The sequence below is a fragment of the Carcharhinus amblyrhynchos genome, chromosome 9, assembly GCF_965287045.1.
Source record: "Carcharhinus amblyrhynchos chromosome 9, sCarAmb.v2.hapA, whole genome shotgun sequence".
Classification (NCBI taxonomy): Eukaryota; Metazoa; Chordata; class Chondrichthyes; order Carcharhiniformes; family Carcharhinidae; genus Carcharhinus; species Carcharhinus amblyrhynchos.
The window spans coordinates 100208837-100230133 of record NC_137332.1 but is presented as its reverse complement, the minus strand read 5'-3'; the positions used below and the strand labels follow the sequence as shown (position 1 = coordinate 100230133).

At 43.6% G+C, this 21297-nt stretch overlaps 1 protein-coding gene across 1 annotated transcript; it reads right to left on the bottom strand.

Annotated features, from left to right (window-relative positions):
• Positions 1 to 725: 725 nt before the first annotated feature.
• Positions 726 to 21043, bottom strand: LOC145348651 (putative G-protein coupled receptor 139). Its single transcript, XM_080196816.1, has 3 exons — positions 20974 to 21043; positions 20473 to 20477; positions 726 to 1694 (listed from the first exon to the last, which is right to left on the bottom strand). Exons 1-3 carry the CDS (start codon positions 21041 to 21043, stop codon positions 726 to 728), a joined length of 1044 nt encoding a protein of 347 aa, XP_080052942.1.
• Between the last annotated feature and the right edge of the window lie 254 nt (positions 21044 to 21297).

Genomic DNA, 21297 nt, shown 5'->3' with positions numbered 1-21297 from the left:
AACAGACTGTGGTGAAAGCAGAGCTCCAGTACATGTTGGAAAATCACCTCATTGAATCCAACCAAAGAAGTTGGAGTTCCCCAGTCATGTTAGAGCTTAAAGCAAATGGTTCGGCCAGATTCTGTATGGGCTACCGATGGGGCAATGCAGTGACAAAGTCAGGTTCGAACCTTACTCCTCTCTTCAAATAAAATAGATAATCTTCAAAGCCTAAGAACATTTTGAAAGCAGATGTGTTTTGAAAAATATACCATCTCTTAAACAGTTAACACAGGGGCTCTGTTTATTGTGGTTCATGGAAACGTCAGCATTTACAAGAAGATGTAATGAAGCAGTTTTGAAGAAGCTGGAAACCTCTACTTTCACAGAAAATGCTTTACAAAAATGACGGTTACGGTTTTGAGAAGTAAAACCAAAATGCAGAGAAAGCTGCTTATTTTCCTGAAGCTAGGAGGCTGGTTATGTTCCACAGAGAAAGTAAAAAAGATTCAGCTGCTTGAGTAAAGAATTAAACAATCCCTCAATTTCCAGGCACAGTTGAAAAGAAACAGCAAATGCAATTTTTCCTTCTTTATCCCAGTCCAATGCTGACATCTCCACATCATTTCCCCTCATGTCCATTGCTATTAGGGTAATTTTAGATTCTTGTCAATTTCAGTTGAAGGAATTTGGGAATCAATTTTACATTCATGGAGTAGAGACTTTTGTCCTCCTCTGGGTTGTGCTCAGTTGCCTTCTTTATTAATTAATTCGATAATTGTTGCAATCGGACGTCCCACTGCACACTTTAACTGTTCCCTGAATTTGCTCTGAGTTACTGCATAAATAAATGTATTTGTGCAACAACTTAAATCTACCAGCATAACTGAAACTTCCGCAAAGACATATAAAGAATCACTGTAAGATTCAGAATTGATTCCTGTAGTTGTATAATAAAAGAAATGTGTAACATATAACAGCCAGAGAAGTATGAAACTGCCGGATATGGTGAAGAGTAAAATCACAGACTTCCTTCGGCTTTCCATCTCTGGGTCACTGTGATTCTCTCCCTTGCTCTGACCCCTCAGTCGTTTACGGGCTCGACTGGTCATTAAGATGGATCTGACTGTCAGAGTGTTGAGCAACAGAATCGAAAAATATGGGAGAAATGGGCTTAAAATCTTATCAAAGCAGTCAAATGCCACCCATCTTGGATCAATATAATAGCTTGGCTTTTCCTGACAAAACCAGGGAACATTATCAATTATCTCTCTATGTTCAAATCTAAAGTAGAAGGGAACATTCTTTAAACAGAGCAGAATGCCGGTTGCTGCTAGAACCACAGCCGCAGTTCTCTCAGTGCAATATTTTGTTTTCAGCTTCTGGCAACAAATGGCCACAAATCGATCAAAGGAGAAAGTGACGGTGAACCAGACAGAACACTCTGAGGTTGCATAAAGCAGTACAAAGGTAACAGAACACACAGGAGTGATTTCTAGGAAAGATAAAGGGAAATAATAAGGACCTATTCGATAGAGTATGACCGAACAGATAATGAACAGTAGATCCGCTGTCGCCATGGCCACCAGGTAACGCGTCGTGCAGGCAGAGAGGCTGCACTTGCCTCGGGGCAGGATTAATATCGCAGCTAAATTAACTGTAAGAGAGAACAAAGAATGGAAATTACGTTTCAGAGATTCTTTGTCAACAAATATCTGGGGTGGGATTTTACGGCCTCACTTGTCTTGAAACCATAAAATCCCACGCTAGATCAACAGGCCTTTCCACTGTCTACTCATCACCAATTCCTATTCCCATGGCAGACGGGACAGTAAAATCCCATTCCTGGCATTCATAAGAACATAAGAACATAAGAAATAGGAGCAGGAGTAGGCCATCCAGCCCTTCGAGCCTGCCCCGCCATTCAATAAGATCATGGCTGATCTGTCCTGTCTCAGTTCCACATTCCCGCCCTCTCCCCATAATCCTTAATCCCCTCGCTTATCAAAAACACATCAACCCGCGTCTTAAAAATATTTAGCGAGGCAGCCTCCACCACCTCAACGGGCAGAGAATTCCAGAGATTCACCACCCTTTGAGTGAAATAGTTCCTCCTCAATTCATGAAAGCATTGTCGATTCCCATGAAACCTGATCTTGTTTTTTTTTATTCATTGACGTGAGGTGGCTGACTAGCATTTAATGCGCGTCCCAAGTTTGCCTTGAAAATATGTTGGTGAGCTTTCATCTTGAAACACTGCAGTCCACGTGTTGTGGGTTGACCCACAATAACACATATTCACTCATACCATTTCAGGAATCTGCATGTGAGCCCAGAGCCAAGTTGAATCCTGACTTTTACCTGCCCTCTGAAATAGCATGCCGTGTACCGGCAATATGGGATGGGCAATAAATGCTGGCCCAAGCAAAGACAACTACACCCCATGGATGAACGAAAAAAATAATCCTTCTCCAGTGAATGTATTGATCCTTTGGTAAAGGAAGTGAAACTGCATAAAATGATCCTGGTTCAGCATCAACAATGTGCTATGCAAGTGTGGAAAGGCATATTTACACCTGCAATCAAATACTTTACAGTTAAAAATAAATCAATACACAGAGAGGGAGAAAGAAAGTAATTTATAATGGGCAGAATCAAACTGGCAAATAATGATTAGAAAAAGAATCGGCAATTTTGGGAAACTGTAATTATTAACAGGGAGACAATGAATGATGTAATCAAAACAGTCAGGAGCTCCATAGAATCATAGAATCCCTACAGGGCAGAAGGAGGGCATATGGCTCATCGAGTCTGCACTGACCACAATCTCACCCAGGCCCCATCCTCATAAGCCCATGCATTTGCCCTAGCTAGTCCCCCTGATACTAAGGGCAATTTAACATGGCCAATCCACCTAAGCTATACATCTTGGAACTGTGGAAGGAAGCCAGAGCACCCAGGAGAAACCCATGCCAACATGGGGAGAATGTGCAAACTCCGCACAGACGGTGACCCAGATCAGGAATCAAACCCAAGTCCCTGGAGCTGTGAGGCAGCAGTGCTCACCACTGCACCACCGTGCTGCCCCAATTGTAATTGTAATTGTAAATTATGGGGACAATCTAAATGAACTATTATGCTGTGTATAAAGGAACTGAGAGGGAGAGGGGTGGTGTCTGACCCCTTTCAGGGGCAATAGTCTGAAAGGGTCACATGACCAGGGTGAATGTCAGGAACCGAGTTGGGGCTTCACTCCAACTTGTCTCGGCTTGTCCCAGCAGTTAGAGCCTAAAGTCATGTCTGGAAGCATAAATGTGCATCAGTCTGTAAATAGTTGCTGTCATTAATAATGTCTAGAGTTTGCTCTTAACTGGTCAAGTCATGTTACTAGATATGTGACATAAAATAAAAGGTCAAGACAATGAAGAAAGGCCTCCAGATGCTCAAATCATTTAAATTCACCACATGCATTATAAAACATCAAACAAATCACCGAGTTCCATTTTGAGTAGGAAAGAATTGAAAATAAAAGAGGTTACCGTAAATCTATACAAAACATTGGTTCTTAATCATCAACATGTTGTGCACAGTCTGGTTGCCAGATCCCAACAAGGGTTTGAATGCACAGCAGATGGTAGAAAATCTTTGAGATGGGTTATATCAGAATTGAGAGATTTTAACTCTCCAGAAAGAAGGAACAGGTTGAGGTCTTTCTTTAGAAAAGTTAATGCTGATCTCAGGTCAACAGGTGCTGGAAAACGAGGAATGTGTTTGATAAAGTGGCCACAGAGACGACATCTCCAATTGATGGGTGATCTGGGATAAAATATCATTAAAATACCATAGTCATTATTAAATCCAAAACTGTACTCGGGGGAACAGATAAAGAACAAAGAACAACCCAGCACGGGAAACAGGCCCTTCGGCCCAACGAGCCCGCGCCGCCGCATCACCCTACACCTATTCTACCCTGCATGCCTACGAATGGGACCCTACTCAGTCAGATTCAGGGAAGAAATAGTGTAAATTTGGTGGAAACCGATTAGCCTAAGAGCACATCTTTGGGGTGTGGGAGGAAACCGGAGCGCCCGGAGGAAACCCACGCAACCACAGGGAGAATGCGCAAACTCCCACAGACACAGGCCCAAATCCATGTATCTGCACAGCTAGCAGTGCTAGTCACTGAGCTGTTGTGGAGCCCGTCTATTGGTCCAGGATCAAGCACACACACCGACATGAAGTACCAGGCCACTCCTGGACTTCCAAGAGCAGCCCATGCACGACCCGCCGTGTGCATGCCCCTCGCTTGACACGAGGTGGACCTCCACCTGTGGAATAAAGACAAAAAATATTAATCATACAGCCTGCCCTTCCGGTGTCTCCCGAGGTTTAACCCTATTTAATAGCCCCTACCATATCCCTCCATTCTCGTTTCACTCATGTGCCTATCTAACTGCATCTTAAACGAGTCCAACGTTCCTGCCTCCACCACCCTACTCGGTAGCGCATTCCAGACCCCCACAACTCTCTGCGTAAAGAACCTTCCTCTTACCTCCAAATTATACCTCCGCCCCCCTCACCCTTAAGTGATGACCTCTCGTGTTCGTACCCAGTCTAGGGAGCAGTCTCTCACTATTAACTCTATCTATTCCCTTCAGTATCTTATATACCTCTATCATGTCCCCTCTCAATCTCCGTCTTTCCAAGGAGAATAGCCCCAGTCTCTTCAATCTCTCCTCGTAACCCAGTCCCCCCATGCCAGGCAACATCCTGGTAAACCTCCTCTGCACCCTTTCCAGAGACTCCACGTCCTTCCGGTGATAAGGTGACCAGAACTGGACGCAGTACTCCAAATGCGGTCTAACCAACGTTCTGTATAACTGAAGCATTAGACGGCAGCTTTTATACTCTAAGCCCCTTCCTATAAAGGCTAACATCCCATAAGACTTCCTAACAACGTTCTCCACTTGTGATGCAACCTTCATGGATTTGTGAACCTGCACTCCCAGGTCCCTCTGTACGTCTATACTCCTAATCGGCCTACCTTTTATCACATAGCTCCTCTCTGCATTATTCCTTCCAAAATGCATCACCTCGCATTTGTCAGGATTAAATGCCATCTGCCACCTATCTGCCCACTGCACCAACCTATCTATATCCTGTTGTATCACCTGACAATCCAGTTCTGTACCCGCCAACCCAGCCATCTTGGTGTCATCAGCAAACTTGCTGATCACACCACCTACGCCCTCTTCTAAGTCATTTATGTAGACTACAAGGAGGAGAGGTCCCAGTACCGAGCCCTGCGGCACACCACTGGTCACTGGCCTCCAACCCGACAAGGTACCCTCCACAACTACCCTCTGTCTCCTATTTCCCAACCAGTTCTCAATCCACCTAGCTACCTGGCCTCGTATCCCATGCACCTTAACCTTTTCTACCAGCCTACCGTGAGGGACTTTGTCAAACGCCTTACTGAAATCCATATAGATGACATCAACGGCTCTCCCATCGTCAACGGTTTTTGTGACCTCCTCAAAGAATTCCACCAGATTCGTAAGGCAAGACCTCCCTCTAACAAAGCCATGTTGCGTATCCCTAATCAGATCGCAACGCTCCAAATGCTCATACATCCTACCCCTAAGTATTTTTTCCATTAACTTCCCTACCACCGACGTCAAACTCACCGGCCTATAATTCCCAGGGTTATCCCTACTACCTTTTTTGAACAACGGGACCACATTTGCTACCCTCCAGTCTTCTGGGACCTCACCTGTGTCCAAGGAAGAGACAAAGATGTGCGCCAGAGGCCCAGCAATTTCATCTTTCGCCTCCCTAAGCAGCCTGGGATAAATACCATCAGGCCCCGGAGCTTTATCCGTCCTTACGCTACCTAAAAGCCCTAGCACTTCCTCTCTCGTAATAACTATATCCTGCAACTGAACCTCCGCTCCCTGCAAGAGACCGCACGATTCCGAACCCTTCTCCTTCGTGAATACCGACGCAAAGTATTCATTCAGGAGCTCCCCCATTCCCTCCAACTCAATACACAACTCTCCACTCTTGTCCCTAAGAGGACCAATTTTCCCTCTAACTACTCTCTTGCCTCTAATATAGGAATAAAATGCCTTAGGATTATCCTTAATCCTACCAGCCAAAGCCATCTCATGCCCTCTCTTCGCCCTTCTAATTCCCCTTTTTAGCTCCCTCCTACTCTCTCTATATTCCTCCAGTGCACACTCCGTACCCATTTGTTTTGACCTAACATACGCCTCCCTCTTCTTCCTGACCAAGTCTTCAATATCCCCTGTAATCCATGGCTCTCTAATCCTACCTTTCCCATCCTTTCGCTTAACCGGAACAAACCTCCCCTGCAACCATTTCATTTTGTCCCTAAAAGCCTCCCACTTGCCAACCGTGGACTTGCCAGCTAACAGTCCCTCCCAGTCAGTTTGCTGCAGCTCCCTCCTAATCCTGCCATAGCTCGCCTTTCCCCAGTTCAGCACACTCCCGCTTGGACGGCACTCGTCCCTTTCCATTTTTATCCTAAAGTAGATGGACTTGTGGTCACTGTTCGCCACATGTTCGCCTACCTCTACCTCACCCACCTGCCCTGGCTCGTTTCCCAACACTAAATCCAGTATAGCCCCTCCCCTAGTCGGGCAAGTTACATACTGTTCTAGCGACCCTTCCATAACACATTTCACAAACTCCTCTCCCTCCGTACCCCCAGCTCTAGGCCCCCTCCAATTCACTCCGGGAAAATTAAAATCACCCACTACAACCACTCTATTCTTCCTGCACCTGTCCAAAATGCCCCTGCAAATTCCCTCCTCCACTGACTTTGGGCTGTTGGGTGGCCTATAGTACACCCCTAGCAGTGTGATCTCTCCCTTTTTATTCCTCAACTCCACCCACAGCGACTCAATCCCTATCTCTTCCATATCGCCCTCCCTCTGCACTACTGTGATGTTTTCCTTGACTAACAGTGCCACCCTTCCACCTCTCTTCAACCCTCCTCTGTCACACCTAAAACACCTGTACCCAGGAACATTCAGCTGCCAGTCCTGCCCTTCCCGTCACCACGTCTCCGTTACAGCCACCACATCCAACTGCCTCACAAACATCAAGGCCCTAAGCTCATCCGTTTTCCCTGCCACACTCCTAGCATTGAAACAGACACAGTTCAACCCACAAGCGTCCCTCGGAACCACCTTCTCCCTTATAATTTTCCTTTCACCCGTCTCTCTCCCAGCCACCTCCCCACCCCCCCTCCCTATTAGTTTAAATCATTCCTGAACACCCCAGCTAGCCTCCCTGCTAAGACACTCGTCCCCCTCCCGTTCAAATCCTCCCCACCCCTCCTGTACAATTGCCTTTCTCTCCTAAACACCTCCCAGTGATCCACATAAGTAAACCCCTCTACCCTACACCAGTCCCTCAACCATGCATTCAACTGCATGATCTCGTCATTCTTAGCCCTGCTCGTACTGGGCAGCAACCCAGACAGTGCCACCCTAGAGGTCCTGCTCTTTAGTTTGGCCCCCAACTCCCTAAATTGCCTACGGACCTCTCCCCTACTCCTCCTTCCTATATCCCCCTCCCCTACGTGTACTATGACCTCTGCCTGGGTCCCCTCCCCTTTCAAAATTCCCTCTACCCTTTCCATTATATCCTTTACCCCTGCTCCAGGGAGGCAGACCACCATCCTGGAGTCGCGCCCTTGCCCACAGAACCTCCTATCAATCCCTCGGACCCTCCCATCCCCTACCACTATCACCTTACCAGCCCCCTTCCGTCCCTCTAAGTCAGTCTCCCCTTCCTTCCTATTTTTCTGTGCCCCTGCCGACGAACTTTGGGGGGCCTCCGGGGAGGCCGGGGGACCCTGACTACTCTTCTTCTTCCTCTTTCCCCTCCTAACAGTCGTCCATCCTCCCTTCTCTTCAGCCCTTGAGACCTCCTCCTGCTCATGTTTCCCAGCCATTATCTCCTCATTCTCCCTGACTAGAAACGCATCTTCCAGCCTCCCCTCGAGTTGCCTGACCCGGGCCCTCAATCGCTGCAGTTCTAAACACTTACTGCAGATGTGTACCTTGGGGACCCGTGACACCACCAGGAACTCCCACATGTGGCACCGGACGCAACTTACATTCCTCCCTATATTCCCTGCCATGTCCCAACCTCCTGTAAGTGCCCAAGGTAGAAATCTGTCACTCAGCTTCTCCAAGCCTGCACTCGCCTAAGCCCAGCAAGCCAAAGCCCTTCTCACTCAATTCCCACTCACTCCGCTGCCCGCTCCCGAAGCTGCCCGCTCTATGCTGCTACCCCTTTTTTATACCCCCCGCTCCCCCTTAACGACTATCCCCTGGCCTAACTTCCGGTACGGAAGTAAACTACACTCTAACAAGCCCCGAGAACCGGAAGTACAGGAAAAAAGCGGTTTTCACTTTAAATCAGTCACTCACCACAGCCACAGCCACCAGGTTCAATGCTCCGGAGAACAATGAGCCTCCCCAAAGAATGGTCAGAATGTGGATTTCACGACAACTTTGAGATGTGAATAGCGTGAATTAGCTTAAAGGGAAATTCAGGGGGAAAAGAAAGACATTCGTAAGGAAGAGTGGAAAGCTGTGCTGAACAGTCACATGGAGAGTGATGGGAGAAAGTTTCTGTGCAGTACATCAAAGGCCATACGGTTTGTACCTGAGCTACATGTTCGATATTACCCTTTTAATTAATTAATTAATCACAATTAGCAATCCTTTGATAACTTTGCAAAAGTGACCTTTTAATTGAGATGTACACTATTTATTTCATTACTAGTAATGCAATAATGCTCACATTTACTGTTTCCAAACTGATTTCTACATTCCAAAATGCAACATCAATGTTCTTCAGTCATAACTGTCTTTTCTCGAGGGGATATACCTCACTGAGCTAAAAGTGCAGATCAGTGTAAGCTATGTGTGTTGAAAGTCACAATCTGGATTATTACTGGTCTGTTAAACATTGAACATTTGGGAATTTAATTGACATTGCCCAAAATTCACCCCCTGTGAATGCCAATAATAATAAAAAAAATCTATGATCCACAGATTCTCAAAGCTGTGTTGAGGGAAACAGCAATGAAACAAAAACAGTGTTTTCAGCAACTATGCTGTATGTGAGAGGACGTTATTGTCCACAGGGTTTGAATGCTGTAACTGGGTGGTTTCCATGTTTAACTGTTTGTTTTTAACATAAGAACATAAGAAACAGGAGCAGGAGTAGGCCATCTAGCCCCTCGAGCCTGCCCCACCATTCAATAAGATCATGGCTGGACTGTTGTGGCTCAGTTCCACATTCCCGCCCTCTCCCCATAACCCTTAATCCCCTTGCCTATCAAAAACCTATCAACCCGCATCTTAAATATATTTAGCGAGGCAGCCTCCACCACTTCAACGGGCAGAGAATTCCAGAGATTCACCACCCTTTGAGTGAAGAAGTTCCTCCTCAACTCCGTTGTAAACCGCACCCCCCCCCCACTTTATCTTGAGGCTGTGCCCCCGAGTCCTACTGTCCTTTCTGAGCAGGAAGAGCCTCTCCACCTCTATCCTATCCATCCCATTCATCATCTTATATATCTCAATGAGATCTCCCCTCATTCTTCTAAACTCGAATGAGTAAAAGCCTAGTTTATTCAGCCTCTCCTCATAGTTCCACCCCCTCAACTCCGGTATCGGCCTCGTAAACCTCCTCTGCACTCCCTCCAAGGCCAAAATATCCTTGCGTAAGTGCGGCGAGCAAAACTGCACACAGTACTCCACCTGCGGCTTCACCAGTGCCCTCTACAGCTGCAGCAAGACCTCCCTACTTTTATATTCAATCCCCCTCACTGTGAAGGCCAGCATCCCATTTGCCTTCCTGACCATCTGCTGCACCTGCAGGCTGGGTTTTTGCGACTCATGCACAAGGACCCCGAGGTCCCTCTGCACCGTCGCGTGCTGCAGTTTTTCGCCATGTAAATAATAGTGCTTCCTACCATCATTCCTACCAAAGTGGGCAACTTCACATTTGCCAACATTAAATTCCATTTGCCAGTTCCTGGCCCATTCGCCCAGCCTATCTAGATCCTTCTGCAGACTCTCCACACCCTCCGCACAATTTGCCGTTCCACCAATCTTGGTGTCATCAGCAAATTTCGGCACCATACACTCGGTTCCCTCCTCCAGATCATCTATATAAATGGTAAATAGCTGAGGCCCCGGCACCGACCCATGGGGCACTCCACTTGTCACCAACCGCCAATCCAAACAGTACCCATTGACCCCCACTCTCTGCCTCCCATTTGACAGCCAATCCCCTATCCTCGCTAACACCCTACCCTCAACTCCATGCCCCCTGACCTTCTGTAACAACCTCTTGTGAGGCACCTTATCAAACGCCTTCTGAATGTCAAGAAACACCACATTCACCGGCTCTCCTCTATCCACCGCCCTAGACAAATCCTCATAGAACTCCAATAAATTCGTCAGACACGACTTCCCCTTAACGAAACCATGCTGCGTCTGCTCTATCAAACAATTCTCCTCAAGATGCCTCGTTATTTTCTCCTTGATCACGGACTCTAACATTTTACCTACAACAGACGTTAAACTAACCAGCCTATAATTCCCTGCCTTTTACCTGCCACCCTTCTTAAACAACGGCGTAACATTAGCCGTTTTCCAATCTTCCAGCACTTCCCCGGAATCCAGTGACGTTTGGAAAATAATCACCAAGGCATCCACTATCACATCCACCATTTCTTTCAGAACCCTTGGATGCATTCCATCCGGTCCTGGGGACTTGTCCACAATCAGTCCCTCCAGTCTGTCGAGCACTGTCTCTCTCGTAACAATAATGTCATTCAGGCCCTCCACTCCTACCATCTTTCCATCGCTAACACCCGGCAAATTATTTACGTCCTCCTCCGTGAAGACCGAAACAAAAAAGTTATTCAAGGCCTCAGCCATTTCCCCATCCTCTACCACTAAGTCCTCTCAGGGTCCAACGTTCACCCTAGCCAGCCTCTTCCTTTTTATATATTTATAAAAATTCTTACTATCTTTTTTATATTAAGCGCTAGCCCAGCTTCATAGTTTATCCTACCCTTCTTTATCAACTTCTTTGTCATTCTTTGTTGACATTTAAACCTCTCCCAATCCTCTTCTCGCCCACTACTCTGAGCTACTCTAAACGCATCTGGTTTTAATTTAACAGTTTATTTTACCTCCTTTGTTATCCACGGCTGATTATCTCTCCTCCTATGATCCATTTTAACCATCGGAATAAATTTCTGCTGAGCACCAAGAAAGATCTCCTTAAAGATCCTCCACTGTTCCTCAGCAGACCTCCCTTCCAACGCGCTCCTCCAATCAACATTCGCCAATTCCTCTCTCATCCTATCGTACTCTCCTCTGTTCAAACAAAGGACACAGATCCGGGAACCCACTTTCTCCTCCTCCATCTGCATCAGAAACATTTCTGTAGCAGTTCCAGTGGAGACTGAACAGTATCAATATATTTCATTGGATACAACTATTCACAACACTTTGAGCCAACAACAAAAAAATATTCAGCTTGGTCACTGGTGACATTCAGAAACACAGAAACAGATCCGTGAGGTGGAGAGACTCATCAGCACAAACCTATACATAACAAAAGAAACAAATTGTTCTGGATGGCGACCCACATGTATTATAACTGTACAGTAACATTTCCATCCAGGAAGATCTCTCCTCTCAGAGTTGCATATACTGATGTCTGATTCAGCTACACACTTAACCAAATGATCTCATTGATCAAGTTTATGTCTAACATTCACCAGTAGATCAATGTATAACATTCTCAACCACAGAGTAAAACAGAAAACAGCTCACACAGATTTACACAACTTCATAGTCACTTACCAGGTAGACCAATGATAGCAAGAATTGTGTAGTATATTTTTAGAATCCTTTGAAATGGTTCCATATTTTTCTGTACGGTGTGATCTGTCCTTGGTGGTACAGGCAATCTCTCTGAATTCAATACGTGTGTGATATATTCACTGTTTTTATACACTGTGACATCTCCATGGGGACATTGAAGTTACAACATCTTTCAAATGTGTTTCTGAAAAAAAAAAACGATAAGTCAGTATTTTGCAACAGCTGAGTTCACTGCCTGTTGTGAAAGACCATGTTTAGATCTGAGATCACATTGGGATAAACTAAAGACTGATCAGTTTTAATCACACTAATTCACCAAGTAATAATTGGAAGTTCTATTCTCCAAGCAATGGTGTTGATAAGTCTCACAGCATCATGTCCTTCCCCAGATCTCACAATATTACAATGACCATTTTCTCTACTGTGTTTATTCAGCAATTACCATTTCAAATATAAGCTGTCTTCTCAGGAATGTGTGGCTGCACTTTGAGATGTGGCTGCCTTCTTTAACACATAAGAAGTCTCACAACACCAGGTTAAAATCCAACAAGTTTATTTGATAGTAAGAAGGGTCATTTTTACTATCAAATAATCTTGTTGGATTTTAACCTGGTGTTGTGAGACTTCTTACTGCATTTACACCAGTCCAACGCCGGCATCTCCAAATCATTTTTTAACAAGTACCAGTCCACTCAATAAATCAGATGAGGACTTTCTCTGAAAAGAAAACAATTCCTCAAATTGATACAGTCCCTCAAATTGATACAGTCCCTCAAATTGATACAGCTCCTCAAGATGAACAGATTCTCTCAAATTGGTACAAACCATAACTTGTGCTGTCCATTAAACTAATGCAGCCCCCAAACTGGTACCATTCCATCCAACAATACAACTTCTCAAACTGGTACAATCCATCAACTGTTATAATCACTCAAACTAATACAGTCCCTCAAATGAATGCATTCTCTTCACCTAATATATTCTCTCAAACGGTTAGAATCCCACAACTGTTGCAGTCCCACAAGCAGATGCAGTCCCACAAACTGAAACAGTCCCTCAAACTAAGGCATTCTCTCAAACTGGTACATTCCCTCAACTCTTAAATTCTCTCAAACTAATTCAGTCCCTCAAACAACTGCATCCTCTCAAACTAATACAGACACTCAAATTGATACTGTTCTTAAACTAATACAGTCCATTAATAAATACAATCCCTCAGAGTAATTTCAACCTCAAATTAACATTGTGACCCAAATTATTGCCTCTTTTAATTGATTCATGTAATGGGGAAGACGTTGGTTTTCTTGAAATGCTGCATCTGGTTAAGATGTTCCGGCCACACTACTGTTTGGGAGGGAGAGTGCTATGGTTTTGACACAATGGACATGAAGGCACAGTGATATGTTCCCAAATCACAAATCTGTCTGACTTGGAGTGGAACCTGCAGATGGTGCCGTTTCCTACACCTACAGCTTTGTTCTTCCAGGTGGTAGATGTCATACGTTTGGAAAGTGCTGTCAAAGGAGGTTTGAGCTGTAGCTGCATTACATCTTGTGTATGGTACACAATACAGCCACAGTGCACTGGTGATGGAGGGAGTGAGTATGTAAGGTAGGTGAACAGGATGCTGCCCTGGATGGTTTGCAGCTTATTGAGTGTTGGTTCAGTATCATTCGGTCAGACAAGTGTTGAGAATCCCATCACACTCCTTGTAAATCGTAGATGGGCTTTGTGATGGAGAGTTACCCATTGCATGGCACCCATCCTCTGACAGAAGCTTGTAACTGCGGTGCTTATTTAACTTGTCCAGATAGTTTCTGGTCAATGTTAACTGCTACAACACCCACACACACCACAAGGTGTTGGTGCTGACTATTAGGCTGTGGTAATGTCAGTGGAAGTCGAGAGAAGATGGCTAGATTTTCTCTTGTTGGAGATGGTCAATGAATGGCTCTCTCGTGACGCAGATGGTCAAGATACAGATGAAAACCTTAAGTTACAAACAAATATATCAAACTTTTAATTAAGACTTGTGTTTTTCAACAATGACATCTATGTCAAAGATGAGCAAAGATGGAAATTCTTCGAATTTTGTTTCAGGAGCTGTCTGGGAAATTTATGTCCCACAGTCCCCGAAGAATTTGGAATATCACATTATTTTTCCAGAAAGAGCCATATCAAACACACAAAGCAATATATTTAGGAACTGTACTCTCTTGTGGAGATTATAGAAGCTGATTATCATTTCAGTACAAATCACATCTTGCAAGTTACGGCCTCCGGTTGTGGGTTCTCTACTTTATAAGCATGCACAAGACACGGGGATACTCAGCTGCAAAGCTATTCAGTGCAGACTAGGTTTGAGTGTGTCAAAGTGTTTGACACAGAAGGAAGGGAAAACAGCAGCAATCTTCCCTGCTGAGATCCTAAGTAGCTGACTTGCACACTCGCTCTCTGATTACTGGAATCATGCCAAGTCACCCATGTCAGAGCTGAAAATGAAGCAGAAAGTCCCTCTCAGCTAAACTGACAGGCAGGAGAGGCAATGAGGCTGTCTGAAATATGTCAATTTGAGTCACAGATTCAGAGAGATTTATAGAATGGAAACAGGCCCTTGTAGGGTGGGAGCAAACCGAATCGAGATAGTTGGGGGAGTCAGAACGAAGTAAAGATTGGTGAACAGCCATTCCCCTGAAATGGGGAGAGACAGGTCGGGAAGCAAATGAGATGAATCATGTGAATCTGGGCCTCTGCGTTGAAGATGTTCTATAAAATACTAATCAGGTTAGATTAGGAGGGATCAGCAGCCATTCAGCCCAACTTGTGGAGCATAAATAGTGACAGAAACCAATTTGACAGACAGTTTCAGAGCTGTAAATGCAATGTTGTTCTAAGTAACTGCATTTTTATTCAAGAAGTCAACAGTTCTTTCATAACTTTGCAGATATTGAAATGCCTTATTTATGAAGAAGTGCACGACCATTCATCTAATTATTAACAGCGTAATATTGGTAATGCTTACCGTCCTCAGACTGACATCTGTATTCTGACAGCCTGTATGTACACTCGTCTTGAGAGAAAATGCCTGAAAGGGTGGAGATTGGTGTTGGTTGCATGTCTTAAAGAGACAATTAATGTTGTGTCAAATTAATCTGTTACAGGATTGGATACCCACTGCCACATTCAATAAACAGAAAATAAAATACGGCACTTGTAACCACAGAACATCGTTGCAAAACATAATCAGCAGTATAATGATTAGCGCACAACGTTTGCAGCAGCCGTACTTATTAGAACCACAGAATCCCTCCGGAGCAGAAGAAGTCAATTCGACCCATCGGGTCTGTACAGAATCTCTGATGGAATATCTTCTACTCCCGATCCTCTGCCCTTTTCCCTTAACCCAATTAACAATGTCCAATCCATCTAACCTGCACATCTTTGGACACCAAGGTCAATTAAGCATCACCAATCCACATAATCAGACTTTTGAATCGACCTACCACATGTTCAGCTAATCTTTCTCTACACTGTGCTGTTACTATAAGACTATTTTTCCTTTCCCTTCACTATGCACCCTATGAATTGTATACTTTGCCTGTATACCGTGCAAGAAACAACACTTTATATCCCAATATATTTGACATAGATAAATCAAATCAGATGAAAACTGGAGCATCTGGTGAAAGGGCAGACAAACATGAGAAGAACGTGCAAATTCTGTAATAGCAGTTCATTATGCAAACTGTTGGAATGCATTAAATGTGTTATCCATTGTTTATCTGGTGTTAAAGAGCGGAGATCAGTTTCTCTTCATGTATGTTGAACTAGACAGAGCAACATTAATCCATTTCACTGGAAACATACAATGAAACAACTGGAAAAGTCTCCTGTGTTACCATTAGTTACATTGATAACTATGAAGATAGGTACATGGAGTGGAGAGAGATCTGTTACCTCAAAGAATGATACAAAAATTAATCAGCTTGCACTGCTCCAGTTAATGTCCCACATTCAATTCTACAATGACAGATACTCCTAGTAAAATTTCCTGCTGAGAATTACCCGCAGAGTCATCTACACACTTAATCAAATGATAACACTGATATCTGTATGTGACCACTAGATCAGCATGTCACATTATGAGTCACAGAGTAAAACCAGAGGCCAGCTCACATTTACTTCAATTCACTTGTCATAGTGTCACGCCAGGAACACCAATGACAGCTAGAAACGTGTCATATATCTTACTGAAACAGCCAAGGGTTTCGAAGCTTCCCTGTCTCTTTCCCTTCATATAGTTGACAATCTCTGGGAATTAAATTCTGAGTTGATGCAGTTCAGGACATTAAACTGACATAATGTGGGATTTCCACTGAGACCATGAAGTTACAAACAGATGACAACATCGGAGTTCGATGACTGTTGTGGAAGACTTCATTGGAAAACTCTAAAAACAGAGCAACTTTGATTACATTTATTAATTGATGAAAATTCGAAGCTCAATTGTTCCAGAAACAGTGTTGAATATTTGAAGATCTCAAGGTCCATCTCTAAGTCACATATATGGGAAGATTTGAGCAGGGAAAGGCCAATGAGCCCATCATGCCTGATCCGCCAATCGACCCATCAAACCTTGTCCACCAATAAACTAGATAGTGGCTGATCTTCCACCACAATGCCATCTTACTGCATTATACACAGATCGTTTGATGTCATTTCGGCCTGGTAATCTGTGGACCTCTGCTTTGAACATACTCAACCATTGAACCTTCACAGCCTCGTCTGAGGTTGTGAACACAAAAAGTCACCACCTTCTTTCTGAAGACTCTCTTCCTCACTCCATTGACAATTGCCATACCTGTTGTTGTGAGACAATGATCCTAGTTTTAACCATCCGCTCCGTACTCCTCTTCCCCAAACCCCGCCAGCCCCAATACTTGCACACCCTCATCTTTATCAAAAGCACCCTGGAGGATTATAATAGGTATCCTGACAGTACAGAAGGGGACCATTCAGCCCATCAAGTCTGCATGGGTTTGGAAGGTGCTTCTTAGGCAGCACCTTCCAAATCCATGACCACCACCATCGAGGAAGACATGAGAAACAGATACCTGGGACATCACCAAATTCAGGTTCTCCTCCAAGCCAATTAACATCCCAATTTTGAAATATATCATGGTTGCTTCATGGATGAATGTCCTGGAACTCCATCCCTAACAGCACTTCTGGTGCACCTAGATGTCAGAGACTGCAGCAGTAAGAAGGCAGAGCATCACCATCTTTACAAGGGCTAGTATGGTGTCAGAGTGAATGATGCACACATTCCATATCTGATTTAAATGCCCTCCAATTTATGTACGTGCCTGTATTTAATATTTTTCTCATTCTCCCAGCATTTTCATAAAGAAGGAATATTTGGACAAAAAGCCTAACTTGTTCTTCTAATGTCAACTTTCATTCACAAATTTCCTATTCCTCTCCCCAGGCCAATTGAGAATGGTTTCCTTTTTAACAGTATTGTTCAGAACATACTTTCCAACTGTCGTTTAACTCTGTTCCTTTTTGTTCTTTCTTGTGCAACTCTTTTTCTCTTTATTGTTTCCTGTATATTTGGAAATGTATATTTGTTCATGGGATGTAGCTTGGCTGGCTAGACAATTATTGCCGATCTCTAATTGCCGTCAAATGGATTTATGTGTTCTATTCAGCAGACAGTTAATTATCAATCTTACTGTTGTGAATCTGGATTCACACACAGGACAGATCATGTAAGGATGGCAGATTTCTTCGCCCTCATCAAAAAGACGTCAGTGAACCAGAAGGTTTTTTGTGACAAATCATGATAGTTCAGTATTTACCATTACTTAGACAAGCTTTCAATTCCAGATTTAGTAATGAATTGAATTTTACTTCCATCAGTTGCCGTGGTTGGACTTGAGTAGATATGACCACAACATTATCATAGGCAGTTGGATTGCTCGGTCACTGGGTCACAAACTCCTCCCATATTCTCTGTTCTAATATTCTCTGTTCTATATTTATTACCTGGGCTCTCTCTGTCACTTTATTGGTTAATCCCCTTGTCACCAACTTATTTATCCTTTCTGCAAGGACACAAATCCCAGTCCCATTCACGTGCAGACCCTTCAAGGGTGCAGCCCCAGTCTGTCAAATATTCATGCCTGTGCCTTATCAAATATGACAAAACTTTCCCAAACCATTCCTTCAGCCACACTTACACCTGGATAACCTATTCAGAGTAAGAAGTCTCACAATACCAGGTTAAAGTCCAACAGGTTTACTTTGTAGCAAACACCACTAGCTTTCAGGGCTCTGCCTCTTTGTCAGGTGAGTGGGGAATTCTGATCACAAACAGGATATATAAAGATCCATGCTCAATTTACAGAATACTGATTCGAATGTGAGTCTTTATAGCTAATCAAATCTTAAAGGCTCAGATGACGTGAGTGGAGATAGCATTCAGCATCGGTTAAAGAGATGTGCATTGTCTCCAGACAGGACTGTTAGTGAGATTTTGCAAGCCCAGGCAAGGCATGGGGGTTACAAATAGTGTGACATGAACCCAAGATCCCGGTTGACGCCATCCTCATGTGTGCGGAACTTGGCTATCAGTCTCTGCTCAGCGACACTGCGCTGTCGTGTGTCGTGAAGGTCACCTTGGAGAACGCTTACCTGAAGATCAGAGGCAGAATGCCCGTGACAGCTCAAGTGTTTGCCAACAGAAGAGAACAGTCTTGCCTGGTGATTGTCGAGTGGTGTTCATCCTTTGCCGTGGCATCTCATCTTGGATTCATGTCACATTATTTGTAACCCTCATGACTTGCCTGAGTTTGCAAAATCTCAATTATTGTCCTGTCTGGAGACAATACCCATCTCTTTAAACTATGCTCAATGCTCTCTCCACACACATTATCTGCACCTTTTAAGACTTGATTAGCTGTAAAGACTCACATTCTAATCAGTATTCTGTAAACTGAGTGTGTGTCTTTATATGCCCTGTTTGTGATCAAACCTCCCCACTTACCTGACGAAGGGGCAGAGCCCCAAAAGCTGGTGGTGTTTGCTACCAAATAGATCTGTTGGACTTTAACCTGGTGTTGTGAGACTTCTTACTGTGTTTACCCCAGTCCAACGCCAGCATCTCCACATCATAACCTATTTATCACTCTGATAATTTTCATGTGACTCGGTTAATAATCAAGACATTATAACTCTTGAGGTCTTGTTTTGATTTAGCTCCTGCTTTGTTGCCCACAGACAGCATCTTCCTCCTATTCTTTTCTTTCTGTTGATGTATCGCTGTGATTGGAAGTTACTTCAGAAAATCCACTTTGTTCTCCAGCCATGATGGAACTTTCTGAGACCCGACACCAGTCAGGGAATGCAAGCCTTCCTGCTCCCAATTACAGTTGCTGAACTGAACTGGATTTATGGCTGTATACCTTTGAGGACCTGTATTCGTTTGAGCATCTTATTACTTTGTGGGACTATATTAGTTGGAGGGACTATTTCGGTTTGAGGGTCTTTATTCTTTTGATGTTCGCTAGTAGTTTTAAGGACTGCAGTATTTGAGGGACTAAAGTTGTTTGAGGGTCTTTTTTTTGCAGATCTGAATTAGTTTGAGGGATTGTATCAGATTGAGGGTCTGTGCTGGTTTGAGGGACTATATCAAGTTGAGTGTATGTCCCAGTTTGAGAGACTGCATTAATTGAAAGATTATCCTGATTTGATAGACCAGTGTAAGTTTGTGGAGTTGTATTCTTTGAACTGCTCTATCAGTTTGAGCTGCACAGTTAATTTGAAACAATAGTGGCTGGAGTTGCTGCCTTTGATTTAAGTCCTGTCTTCAAGTACTGTATTTGTTAAATTCAGAAATCCAATGACTACATTTCACACTCTAAATTGTAGAATTTTTTTGACTGAATGAGCACACCAGAATAAAGGAAATCACTGAAACAATATGAATTCTAGATATGTGACTGATAGAGTTTGAAGACATGTACAATATGCATTGAACTTGCAGTGTCCATTTCCTTTAGAAAGTTAATGTTATCAATATTATCTGGATTTTGGGATTTTCCAAGCAGATCTCAGTAATAAATACATTTTGCCATAACAAAAGCATGACCCAGCTCTCCAAGATCATTTTTTTTCTGCTACTTAAAAACAAAAGAAAACAATTTTGTAGAATGTTGTAACCTTACTCTCCCTGTGGAGATTTCACGGGGGTATAAATGAAAGGCTCCCAGCAAATATCACTCAGAGTTTAACTCAAAAGATAGATCACTTCACAGTAAAGTATGGAAACATTTGAGATGGTCAGGAAAATATATTACATGATGCTTGCTGTCATCGGTGTCCCTGGTAAGTGAGTATGATCTTTGAAGTTGTGTTTATCTGTCAGTATGACCTCGTTTCTGGTTTTAAGTTGATTTGTTGGTCACCAGTTTACAGGCACAAAATCAGTGATACTTTAAGTCAAATCTCCTGAATTACCACTCTGGTTTTATTATTTTACCTCAACTGAAAGGAAGACAAAGAATAATTGCTCATAGTGGAACACTTTGTACAACACAATAGATTTGAGCACCGTGAACTAGCAAAATGAAGCAAATACTGGGAAAAACTGTCACTGTAATATTGTACAGAGGATCTTAAACAGAATGGACCCCCAATGTTCATGTATTTTTGATGTCTTTTCACTGAGGAATTGCACGGATTGGGTGGGTCACTAAATTAAGTGGAACCCATGATCCCAGTAATTATATAGTACTGGTCGTATCTGTCACGGAATAATTTTACTCCATATGGATCACCTGATCCCAACCATGGAGTAACTGTCTCAGATTGTCGGTCTCAACTGTAATGGAATACTAACCCTGGTGACAATGTATTACAGGGAAATGTGTAACGAGAGAATTCAACAGTGTGGGTCACTAGTTGCAATGGAACTCCTGATCCCAGTGTCTATGTGTTACTGGAAGTATTTGTCAGTGTGGAATTGTGCTGAGTGGGTTACCTATCTGAGTGGAACCAACTGGTCTCTCCCTTCGAACTGTTGTTTCAGGTGAATCATCTCTCGAATCCATCGAGCCGTCCCTATGATTGTACAAGTGTAATCAATGGTAACAGACGAAATCTTTGCCATTGAGTGATCGTCCCGAATACTACATAAATAGAATATATTGGAATTGCTGAAAAAAGAGATATGTGGAGTGTTTGGCACTCCTCAGATACTTTGCATCAATATCCACGTCAGGACCATGCCCTGATGTCTGCAAGACAAGAAGCTTCCTCATCTCACCTTTTTCAATAACACTTTAGTTCTGTTCTGCCAGATGAC